This window comes from Ostrinia furnacalis, unplaced genomic scaffold (genome assembly GCF_004193835.3).
Source record: "Ostrinia furnacalis isolate ACB-3 unplaced genomic scaffold, ASM419383v2 OfSCF1913, whole genome shotgun sequence".
Taxonomy (NCBI): domain Eukaryota; kingdom Metazoa; phylum Arthropoda; class Insecta; order Lepidoptera; family Crambidae; genus Ostrinia; species Ostrinia furnacalis.
Genome location: NW_021132152.1, coordinates 974,793 through 987,725, shown reverse-complemented (window position 1 = coordinate 987,725; position 12,933 = coordinate 974,793). Strand labels below are relative to the sequence as shown.

Here is a 12,933-nt window from a genome sequence, read left to right as displayed (position 1 = left end):
TAGTTTTTGGCAGCGATCCCTTCGAATGTTTACTTCGCCGTTTAGCTCAGAACTCGCGGCGCCGGCCGGCCATGCCTGCCGCACATTAGCGCATGTCATTCATTTATGTTGCGCAATACCCACGATCGGCTCTCGTCCGCTCCGTGGAGGATTCATTATTAATTTATAACTTTATAACCGCGTAAGTTCAGCGTTAAGTGAGTGCGTGCTCGAGGCAAGGTCGCGCCCGCCGCGCAATGCCATCCGTCAGTCGTGTGTGCAAAACGTAAACACTCGCCGGCATATGCACCGAAAAAACTCGCGGTCTGATGTCACCGTGCAAACATTAGAACGTGGAATTTAAAATTAGATGCGTCCAGCGAATCTATCGAGAACGGTTCATTGAGCGACGGGCGGGCGCCGCGAGCGGAGCGCCGCAAGCGAACGAGCACGAACGAAAAGGTACAGGCGCGCCACTGGCCGCGGCGACCTTGCGCCGTCACGGACTCGCGGCGCCGCGTCACGCCGCGCCGGATTATTTTCGTCGCAGTTTGGCAGCTCTGCCTCACGCGTGCGCCCCGACTTCCACACTTGCACACAACACGCCGCAAACTCTACGCTCTAACGCTTTTCTTTCTATTGCAGATTGCGACAGACAATAGCGGCGAGGCTCGCGGAAATCGACAAGATTGTTTCTGATTTCGACCGAGTGTCGGAGAAGATAGACGAACTCCGGCAGTTGATCGAAGTCTCCATTGCCAAAGTCAAGACTTTCTACGTATTCGGCGAGGACGAAACGGAAGGCGTGCGCGCATTAACCAAAGAAGTATCCGATTTGGTCGAGCGCACCAAGAATTTCACCGAGGAGAGCAGGAAGCAATACGGCGGATCGGCGCCAGCTGACGTAGCGCAGGAGTTGTCAGCTTTGGAATTATCTTCGGAGGCGTTGGCCGCGGCGATGGAAGAAAAGGAAAGGGAATGGAAGCGTGCGCGCACAGCTCGCTCCGAGTACGCCACGGATGTCGAAGACGTTCAGGCGTGGATCAAGGCAGCCGAGCTGACCGCGCGAGATCGCACATCGCCGCCGGAGCCCTACAGAGAGCGCCTCGTGGCAACCAGATCTGAAGTGCCAAACGTCGCCGACCGAGTCGAGCGTCTGACGCGCAACGCGCGCGCTATCGTAGAAGGCAGCCGCGACGCCGGCGAGAGGCAGCTGGTGCAGTCCACTGTCTCGGCGCTCACGGAGCAGTTCGCGGCCGTGTGCAGCGAGCTGGAGGCCCGGCAGGCCGCCATCGAGGACGCCTGCGACGCCGTGGCGCGCTTCCTCGCGCTGCTAGAGAAAGTCCTGCTTTGGGTCGAGACACAACGTGCATTCCTAGCGCGGCCACTCCCATTGGCCGACTTGCAGGAGGCGCAGCAGAAACAGACTGAATATGGGGTAAGGCACCGGCTCACTGGTAGGCTGTGACTTAGTTGATTCATTCACTAATAAAATTTTGTTTTCAGAACGCGCTCAAGAGTTGCAAGCAGCAAGCCAAAAACTTAGCGGACATGGCCAAAGAAATAGAGGCAATCGAACGCGTAACGAGTCCGGGAGACCTCCCATCGAGACTCGAATCGGCCGAGAACGCCACCGTCGACGTCGAGAAGAGACTCGCGAAGACCGTCAGTATATCCACCTCGATCGATCCCGATTCGAGAGGCGCATTCGTGCTGACTTCCTTTTCTTTTCGCAGAACGGCCTGCTCCAGGAGCTCGCAGAGGAGTGGGAGAGATGTGAGAAGAAGCTGAAAGACGCCGGCCACTGGCTCGAGGCGACCGCGCGGACGCTCGAGATGCCGCAGAACGCGAAGAAGCCGCTGCGCGACCGCCTCGCCCTGCGGGAGAAGCTCATAAACGACATCTCCACGCAAAAAACAAAGATCTCGTACGCCGTCGAGAAACTGAACGTGAGTATTTTCAGGTCGGGGAGGGCGCCGACATCGTGTGGCGGCAGGCTAACCGTGGCTCGGTTGCAGGTGCACTTCGGGCCGGACGGCGTGGCGGCGGGGTCGCGCGGGCCCGAGGGCGTGGAGGCGAGCGCGCGCGCGCTGTCGGCGTCGCTGGACGCGCTGAGCGCCAGCACGGGCGCGCAGACGGCGGCGCTGGCGGCGGCGCTGGCGCAGGTGGAGGCGTACTGCGCGGACGTGGGCCGCCTGCGGGCGCAGCTGCTGCAGGCCGAGCAGCACCTGCGCCACGCCGCGCAGCCGCACTACGCGCCGCGCGAGCCCGAGCGCGCCCAGCAGCAGCAACAGGTGAGCCCCTCACTCTTCGTCACGAACTCACCGACACCAGCAGTAGGTGGCTAGCGAGCGTTCTAGTTTTGTTTATTGTCGACGGATCACTGTACATTACTCACAGGCCGCGCACTCGTACAGATTATTTATTTCGTTCTTTTTTTTTGTTCTCCTTCTCTTCCCCCACCTCGCACTAACACGTCGATCGATATCCTCTGTCAGGAGTGTCGAGAGAGAGTCAAGTCGCTCCAGAGTAAGATTCAGGCGCGCAACGAGCGAATCAAGCTTCTAGTCCAGCGCGGGAGTCCGGACTCGGACCCGCTCCGGGACGCGTAGTCCGCGTTCGGCCTCTATTCCTATTTTTAATTTGTAATATTTTTTAATGATAATAACTGTCGTATTTATGTATCGATTAAACGTATTCGACGCACCGCAGCCACCGTCGTTTCCTTTCATCATCCCGCTTCGATCGCCCGCGTCATTGACAGTCTCCTTTGACCCTATTGTAAATTATGAATGTCCGTACTTGCGTATCAGGAAATCGCCCGGCGTATCGAAGAGCTGACTCGAGCTATCTACGAGCTGGACCCGTACTTCGTGATGGCGGCCCCGGGCGGCGCGGCGGCGGACGAGCGCGTGGCAACTCTGAGCATGCTCGTGTCGAGCGGCGCCCGCGCCCGCGCCGCCCGCCGCGCGCGCTCGCCGCAGCGCCGGCGCGCCGCCAGCCCCGCCTGGCTGCTGGCCGGCACCACCTACGCCGAGATAGTCAGAGGCTGCGGCTCGCGATCCAGCTCGATTGGATCTAGACAACCCAGCGCTCAGAGGCAACCCAGCGCACAGAGACCGGACAGCGCTCAGAGGGACACCAGTGCACAGACGCAACTCAGCGCCCAGGCGCAACCCAGTGCCCAGAGGCAACCGAGCGCCCAGAGACAACCGAGCGCCCAGAGACAACCTAGCGCCCAGAGACAACCTAGCTCCCAAAGGCCACCGAGTGCCCAGAGGCCGCCGAGCTCCCAGATAGCGACCCCAGAACCCGAACCGAAACAAAAAATTGATTGGAACTTGCTTATGGATGTGGACACTCGCCCGAGTGATGAGTTTAGTGTTACCGTGCAGTGTGACCCACCGGACGACGAGCCCGGTGGATATAGTGAGACTCGCGTGTGCGACCTCAGTGAAAGTGAACCGTGTGTGTGGGACAACAAGAAAATGTATGCGTCTTCTGTTGTCCCCGTGGATTGCCATGAAGTGCCCGGATATGACGTAGGGAAGCCTGGTATTGAAGTGTATAATGAGCCATTTGTAAACTTGGACGTGCAAACAGTTCAAGAACTAGGGGACTCGCCGTCACGAACTGTTGTCGAATTAAGTCCACCGGAAAGGGATCAGAGGTCTGCTAGCCCTGCGACGAAATATCGGTCACAAGATTTATCGTACGCAGAGATACTGGCATTGGGCTTGCGAAAACAATCTAAAAGCCACAGTGTCATGTCATTGCCAAAGCCACAAGTTGCACAAGTGGAGTTAGTCAAAGAAATCATTGTAGAATGCGTTGAAAAGACTCCGGTTCAAAATCCAGAGCCAAGAATTGAGCGTTTAGATTCATCATCTAGAATAAAACCAGAACGGCCGGATAAACCGTTCCAACGCAGTCGCTCTAGAGACATGCCTCGACAGCGCCGTGCGCCTGAAAAGCGACCAACCAAGGCACATGACGTGCAAACCTTGAAGAAAAAGAAAACCTCAAAAAAGGTTATAGAAGTTCAAGACTTTGAAGATGCTCCTGAATTCGAGCAATCTATTGAAATAACACCTACTTCAATTCCGGCTAAAATACATGAAAAAGAAAGCGTTGAATCTTTTAGTAAAGAAGTTACGAAAAAAATTCAACATAGCGCTACTGTAGTTGAAACAATTACAGAAATAGTAACAGTTGATGATTTGAAATCAGAAGCTTTGGAAGCGGACTCTGAACGCAAAAAGTCTAAGAAAAAGAGTAAATCTAAGAAAAATAAGCCAGCTGAAGATGAAATTCTGAAAGCGCTTAAAGAAATTGAAGAAATCGATAAGACCAAGAAGAAAAGAGGCAAAGAACCTATTGAAGTTCCGCCTACTAACATAAATGTTAAAGACGATAAATCACTTGCGTCCAAAGCAGATACAACTCAAAAAGATGTTCAGAAAAAGAAGAAAAAAGGGCCTAAACAAGCGACTGACAGCAAGCTAAACATATTGTCCACTGAACCCATATCTGTCATCGAAGAGCAATCAAAAGAACATCTCAAAGATGACAAATACGAAACTAGCGCTGATAAAACAGTAGAAACAGAAGGAGAACAATTAATTTCTGTTTTGTCGCACGAAGTTGTGACTAATATTTGTGATAATATCGAGTCAACAGCTGATACTATTATTACACAACAAGAAGACCATGCAGGTCAAGAAGATAATGTGATCGGAGAAGAAAACAAAACTGCCTCTTTACCAAAAGATAAATTGCACGACATTATCGATGTTGAGAAGGATAAATCTTCATCACTAAAGAAAAAGAAAAATAAAGACAAACAAAAACATTCAGGTTCAACAAAATCAGAACCAGAAGATACAATAAAAATTGTTAGTCAAAATTTGCCTGAATCTGAAAACACATTGCCACAAACTGAAGAAAAACTAAAGAAAAAGAAAAAAGTCAAGAAATCTGACAAAATTCCAGAACAAGTTTTATTCGAAACAACAGATACGGTTGACATTCCTTTGGTGGAAGACATTAAAACGATTGAACCAATAGTGCTTGAAATACCTACCGTTGTTGAACAAGTGGAAGAATTTACACCTGTGCCAAAGACACAAAAGAAAACAAAAACGCCAGAACGTATAATCCCTGAAACAATGGACTTAGAAAATAAAGATTTAGAAGATCTAGACAAAGAGCAACATATTGATGAAGTTAAAGTACAGAAAAAGAAAAAGACTAAAAAACCTAAAGTTACTGACGATGAAGTAGAGAGAGCTTTACGTGAAATAGAGCAGTCTGAGACATCTAAGAAAAAACCAAAAGATAAGGGGAAGCATAAAGATAATAAGCACAAAATAGCTAAGGGAGAATCCACCATTCAAAAAGATGTTCAAGTGCCCGATAAAGCTCAGTCTGAAACACAAAGTAAGGAAGAAGAATCAACTGTCAGTAATATTGCTACGGATGCTATTCCCAAAAAGGTGATAACTATGGACTGGAATGCTTTGATAGCTGAAGAAGAAGGTATTTCTGAACCAGTTATGGAACCTATTGAACAACACGACACAACAGGTTTAGAAACAACCTATGAAACGCAACAGATTGCCACAGAAGTAACGATACTACAAGAAACCAATGAGGTTATGGATAAAAATAAAATCATATTGGATGATACTCCAATTGCTGAGACAATTGTTGAGGACAGCAAAAAAGATTTTGCAGATATTAATACCAGCACTAGTTATCAACGAAGAGATTCAAAACAACAAGAGAAAAAACAAGAGACTTCATCTGCGATATCTAGTCCTTCAAGTGAACAAAATAATAATGACAAATTTTTCTCATCGGAAGATCATAAGCGTGGTTCAATCAATATCGTAGAAGAAGTTACTCGATATGAACCGATAACTAAAGACATTGAAACGCGTACAATTTACCTAATTACGCACGAAGAAAAGAAATTACCACCAATAAGAACAGTCAAGGTTTTCAGCAGCAAAAGTAATTCATTAGAGGAACCTTCTCTTACGGATGATACCGTGTCAAACGTTACTGAGGAAAAAACTAGTGACCTAACTACTGAAGAAAAGGTGAATATTTCTGAAAATGTTGATATCACATCAACAATGGTCAGTGAAGCCTTTATATCATCTGAAAAACAATTTGAGGAATTGACTGGAATAAATAAGCAGCCAAGTGATGTCGAACTATCCAAAGATGATTATAAAAACATTCGTATGGAAGAAAAGGAAACAACAGAAATAATCAATACTAAACCAAATGAACCAGAAAATGTTCTTGAATCGCAACAGAGTGAAAACGTTGAAATTGAAAGAATCGAAACAAATATACCGATTTCTTCAACTGATAATTTAATTGATGAAAAATATCCCTCAGAAGAGCAGTTGATAGAAGAAACTCAGGTGAAGAGAAATGCTCCAGAGGATCTGCAAGACGTTTTGGAAGAAGCTATATTTGGATCAGTTCAAGATCGTAAAAAGACGAATGCAAAAGAAACATGTGACATTCCTTACCAGCAACTAATAGAAGAAGTAAAGACTTATTCACTTGACTTAGATATGAATAAGTTGGATTATAGTTATCATGAATTTATAACAAAGGAAAAAGAGAACATAAAACCTAATCAAACCATGACTACCGACAAAGAGCCAAATAAACAGTGTTCACCTGAAGAAAGTGAAAAGGATATTCTAAAACCATCTGTAGCTATCACTGATGAGATCAAGAGCTATATTTCTGACCAAAATGATATTAAAAAAACAAGCTATCACGAAATACGAGATGCAGAACTTATTTATGGCACCACAATAAAAGAAAAAATAATCAGTCAACCTTCACACCCTGAAGAAGTAGTATTGGGTGATAGTGAAAATGTTACACTGACACCAGTAGTGAAGGATACACAGCTCAGTGAAGTTGAAAAAGAGCCTTCACTAGAAAACATACAAGGTCAAGAAGTTCCAAAGGAAGAAGTGTTGAGAATCAGTTATCATGAAATAAAGGATGCTGAAAAGATTTTAGCTCAAACTGAAACAAGAGACATTATCTCTTATACGAACAATAAAACAGAATTGTCACCTGAAAAACTTCAAACTGTTCTTATTGAAACTCAAGAATCTAAAGTTAAAGACGAACAAATTGAAAGAGTTCCTGAACAAAAAGTAACTCAACCTGAACTTCAAGACACAGAAAAACTTTTACCTGTCGCAGAATCTTCAGAAGTTTTGCAAAGTGAAAAGATTACTAAAAATCTAGAAGAATCTTTGAAAGAAACTACAGCAGAAGAAATACTTTTGCAGTCTGTTTCACAAAAAATATGTAAAACCGTTACAGATAGTAACAGATTTATACAAAATGAGAAAAAACAAATGATTGATGAAGTAGATTTCAGTCAGGGACCTACAGATAATGTGCCTTCTGTGACCCACCCAGTAAGTGCACTACCAATAAAAGATGATGAAACTCTTGATACCAAAATAATAACACATAAAGAGCATGATATAAAAGTCATTTATCACGAAACTCCACGGCAAAACTATCATGAGATAGTAGACGCTGAAAAATTATTCGCAAACTTATTAACTGTGCAAAATCTTATTCAGACAGAAGTCGCTGAAACGAAGCAAGTCGAAGATGATTCTATTTCTGTATTGGAAAAAGAAGATGAAAATTTGGAATTAGACGTTAGTAAAGGAGAAGTTCCGACTTTAGCACAAGAACAAGTACAAGCGAATGAGCAAATAAATGAAACGTCACAAACAACAATTATCACTAGAACTTCTTATAAAGAAAACTCACCTGTTATGCACGACATTTTACAGGACGAACAAGAAACAAATGAGATAATTGCAGATAATCAAATTGAAGCATATGTGGCAGATGAAGTCAACGAGTCTCCTGAGACCGTTAATGTTCAACCCAGGCAGGAAGCAAATATCTATGAAGTGCCTTCATACAATTATAATGAATTACGAGATGCTGAAATCATATTTGCTCGTACGCAGGTTCAACCTGAAAACTTAAACCTTGTGTCTGAGGAAGAACCTGCAAATGATACGGCAATATTACAGCAAGAAGAAACGGTTATAGAACAAGATAATAAAGTTATTTCGGAAGATTTGATTCAATATGAAGATAAATCTGAAACGACTGATGAATCAAACCTAACGGAACAGAAAGTGTTTGAACCTATGCGTCACAGTTACAATGAAATACAAGATGCTGAAAATAAACTGGCGTTACTCTTGACAAAGAAAGTTAAGAGTATTGACGAACCGTGCATATCTCAAGAAATTACAACGGAAATCTTTGAAGATGAAACACGGGTATTAACGACAGATGCAACTGATGAGCATAACATTGATCAAGTTTTTTCTGACAGTGTTATCTTACAAACTAGTGATTGTGAGAAACCGACTATAGAAGAAACCATCTCAACTGTCAAAATCGATAAATATGATGCACCTGCTGCTCTCTCTTTAGAGACGCCGTCTTTGCCTAGTATTGAAAATTCATTTGAAGTTGATGACCTTGATAATACTCCCATACCCGTGGTGTATGGCACCTCTGAAGATAAAAACGAAGAATTAGTCACGGATGTTCCTATTACGCCCATTTCACTAGTAGAAATGGACGATATAAAATCATTGGAAGAAGAGATAAGTATTCTAGATGAAGTAACAGAAAAACCAGAGTTACTGGAAAACGTTGAAGAACAACTGACGCCCACTTTACAAGAAGAATCCAAGATAGTACAACAATCAGAGGAGAAGCTAAACATTTTGGATAGAGAAGATACGCAAGTAACGGAACAACCTATACCACCAAAAAATATTGAAGAGCAACTGATAACTGTTTCACAAATACAATCAGAGTCAATAGAACAAACGAAAGACGAAATATTGACTCCAAATAAAGAAGTTACGGAAGTAACGGAAAGATCACAAACACCAGAAATCTTTAAAAAACAGCTGACACCCCTAACACAAATAGAAACGGAGGTAATAAAGTTGTTAGAAAAAGAGATAAATGTCCCAGACAAAGAAGTGATAGAAAAAGCACAAACAACAGAAGACATTGTAAAACAATCTATGCCCGAGTCACAAGTAGAATCCGAGGTTATAATACCATCGGGAGAAGAAATAAATATTGCGGACACTAAAGCTACGCAATTAACGGAAACACCAAAAACACCCGACAATATTGTAGAACAATTAATTATTGAGCCCGCAGTCATAACTGACAGTAGGGTTGAAAACCTTCCCTTAACAGTTTCTCATCAAGATATAAACATAACAGAACAAAATGTACAAGAAATATCCACTCAAGAATTCATAAGCACAGAACAAGAAACTTTAACTCGAGAGTCGCAAGAAGGAATCATGGTTGTCTTCGACGAGCAATCTCCAAAGCCTAATACTATCTCGGCGGAATTCATTCATAGCGAATTAGTACACAAAACTGATAATCAATCTATTCCAATGACTGCCATGCCCAAGCCTGATACCGCAATAATTAATAAGACAATTGAGGTTCAATGTACGGACACGCCTATTGAGCCTTCTGAAACTGTAAACGAGTTTACTGACATTGTAGATACTAATATCTCTCTAACAGATAATTCACGCCCTGAAAAATCTCCTATACATAGTTTGCATGATCTTCTTCCTGAGATTGATTCCATTCCTGAGTTTAAACCATCTTATTCAAACACTATACTGTATTCAAAATTATCGGCTGATGCACCAGAATTCACACCATCTTATATGTACCAAAAACCTGTAACGAGTCCTGTGTCTCAAACGATAGCACCTGAAACACAAGTTGAAGATGTGACTACTGTTGAGAAAACGGAAAATAAAGAAATAATTGAAATCTTGTCTACAACACCTCAGACATCGTATTCTTCTGTCTTACAAACCAAGAAGGAAAAGACATCGCCTGAAACTGTTGTCAAGTCAGAAGAAATTGTACACCATGAACCAATTTCAGATGTGGTAGTCAAAGAGACTATTCCTGAAAAAAGCAAACGCAATAAAAAGAAGAAAAAGAAAGACGACAAGAAGGATATTCCTGTAATTCCTGATCAACAATCAGCACAACCAGCTCCAGTACCGGTTGAATCGAGTTCATTAACAACAGAACCTGTTAATGTTTGGTTAAAAGCTGCAGAAGATGGAAAGTCTTATGCTGAAGTTGTTGCAGAAGGATTGGTTGTTGAAGAAAGAGAAACGATTCAACAAAATATAGAAAAGTCATACCCACCTGTAGTTGAACCAGAATTTGAGGAGCAAATAGAAGAAATAGTGAAAGAAGTAGATATATCACTTCCAGAAGAGGATCACGGTATAGGCTCTTGGGCCAAGATAGTTGCGGCAAGCCGACCTACTCCAGAGCGAATACAAACAGAGGTTTTCAAACACCCCGACACTCAATCAGTAATACGACCACCTGTTATAATGGTTGACGAGTCAAATCCAGAACCACATAGACCAGAAATTGAAGTAGATGCTGATGGTTTCATAACTGTGGAACATAGACATAGGCGGTCTCGATCTAGATCTAGAGATAACAGATCCCAGTCAACATCCAAAACGCCACATGTGACTGAAACTCGTGATAAATCGGAGAATAGATTTGACGCTCTTACAAGCACCCTAAAACCTGACGATTTGGAACCCAGTCAAGGTACCTCGACAGAAGTTGAGAGACAACCAAAGAAAGAGAAAGGAAGAAAAAGTCGAGCATCGAAGTCAAAGGAAAAAGAAGTTGAGCCTAAAGTACCAGAAATGGTTCCAGATATATCAGATGAAGATAAACAACCACAGAAAAAAGACAAAAAGAAACGGTCATCTAAATCTACAGAGAAAAATAAAAAACCAGAAGATAAAGATACCAAAACCATCAACGATGACGACGAAGTGAAGCAAACCGATGTGGTACAAGAACCTCAAGTATCGGAAGAGAAAAAGAAGAACAAAAAGAAAAAGAAGGACAAAAAATCTGTCACAAGTACTGAAAAACCCGCAGACACAGCGTCTCCGGACATTTTGTCTTCCACTTTGCCAAAAAAAGAAGAGATTGAACTTAAATCAAAACCAGAAATTGAAATAAAACAAGAAATTGAAACAAAGCCAGAAAATGAAACAAAACAAGAAATTGAAACAAAACCAGAAATTGAAACAAAACAAGAAATTGCCACAAAACTAGAAATTGCAACCAAACCAGAAACTGCAACAAACCCAGAAATTGGAACAAAACCAGAAGTTGAAAGAAAAACAGAAAGTAAAATATTATTCAAGTCCCTTGAATCACCTGTTTCCACTCCTGAATCAATGCATACACCTATTAAAGACAGACTATTCTCAGAAGCGCAGTTCTGGAAGGATGATGTAAGTAACTTGGACGATCTATCAAGTCTTTCAAAGGTTCTTCCTGTTGATGAACAGCAGTTATTAGGAAACACGACTGAAATAATAAAACCAGAAATGACAGACATGCCTGGTATTGAAAAAGTCACTGAAAGTGATATTCCTGAAGATAAGATTACTGTCCCTGAATTTGTTGATATTCAAGAAAAAATACAATCATCTGAAACTACCCAAAACTTACACGAATCAGAGAATAAAATAACAGAAGAACAGTCTCTTGAGAACAAAATGGCTGATTTACAAAGAGAAATTGAGGAAATGCTATTACCTGAAAATGACTCCTCGCAAATTAGCGATGGTACTCCAAAAGAATTAACCGATGTTCAATGCTCGATAGACTACCCACTTGATGAAGTTTTAGACAGCATAACACCTTCACTTGCATCCCCAGATCCAGAAGATGAATTATCGTTTGAAACAAAAGAACCTGCTCAAGACATTTCATCTTATGACCGAGTTATAGAACACGAGCAAATATTACAAATAGAAGAAGATTTGGACACTAAGCATATTAGTGTGAGCATGATTGATTCGATACTCAGTGAAGCTGATCCTATAATAAATATACGACAAGTTTTAGGAATTAAAGAAACAGGAAAAGAAATAACAGAAATCTCTGGCACATTAAGTGAAGTGCAAAACGTAAAAGATGATACAGTACAATCTCCTACACATGTATTAGATAATTTGGATGTAACGGAATCATTTGACACTGCACCTACTAACATTGAACCGAATAATACTAACGAATCATTTTTGAAATCCGAAAACTTCTGGATCAACAAACACGTAGTCGATGACGCGGAAAAGTTAGGCGCCGAGCTTAAATCTTCTGCAATAACTGATGACTCTGCGAATATAACACAATCTATTCCTAGCCCAGAACCCGAACCAGTAGTTGATGACTTACGTAGCTTTGAGGAAAATGTTGTTTTGGATAACTCATTCTGGCCTGACAAACACGTTTATCACGACGCTGAATGTCAATATTTCCTTAAAATGGCTAATAAACCTAAAGAATCATCTCCAGTTAGGACAGAAATAGAAAACAAAGATGAAAACGATAAAGATAAAGACCCAGGAGGCAGTTCCGGTCATTCCTCTGAAACAGAAGAACCAAAAGACCCTTGTAGTTCTCCCTTCGATTCCAACTACATGTCCATGGACTTGCCCGGTGGCATGTGTAGTTGGAAAGACCATAGTTCCTATTTAAGCTTAGAAACGCCGACTGACTCGCTGACGGGTCTACCGAGCGAGGCCTCGCCGCGAGTAGGCCCTGACACCCGGGAGGATATACTAACCACCACACCTCTAGAACCAGTCACCCCACCCCCACCCCGACAGGAGCCAGCGGCAGAGGAAGCGCCTCCGAGGAGAGCCAAGGTGACTGACCGCCAGGCGTATTGTACAATTTTACTCTTAATTTATGTTTGGCATGACATTATTACTAAATTCTTAATTTCACTTATTACAAGACTCTGTATCGTGA

At 42.9% G+C, this 12,933-nt stretch overlaps 1 protein-coding gene across 3 annotated transcripts in view; it reads left to right on the top strand.

The window, feature by feature from the left end:
* Window positions 1-12,933, top strand: part of Msp300 (Muscle-specific protein 300 kDa) — a 152,430-nt gene that overhangs the window by 89,033 nt on the left and 50,464 nt on the right. For all 3 annotated transcript variants that reach the window (XM_028306328.1, XM_028306327.1, XM_028306326.1), the window contains 5 exons: window positions 625-1,417; window positions 1,486-1,644; window positions 1,716-1,928; window positions 1,998-2,273; window positions 2,793-12,827. In XM_028306328.1, the coding sequence (XP_028162129.1) occupies window positions 625-1,417; window positions 1,486-1,644; window positions 1,716-1,928; window positions 1,998-2,273; window positions 2,793-12,827 (11,476 nt within the window). The remainder of the gene's footprint in view (window positions 1-624; window positions 1,418-1,485; window positions 1,645-1,715; window positions 1,929-1,997; window positions 2,274-2,792; window positions 12,828-12,933) is intronic.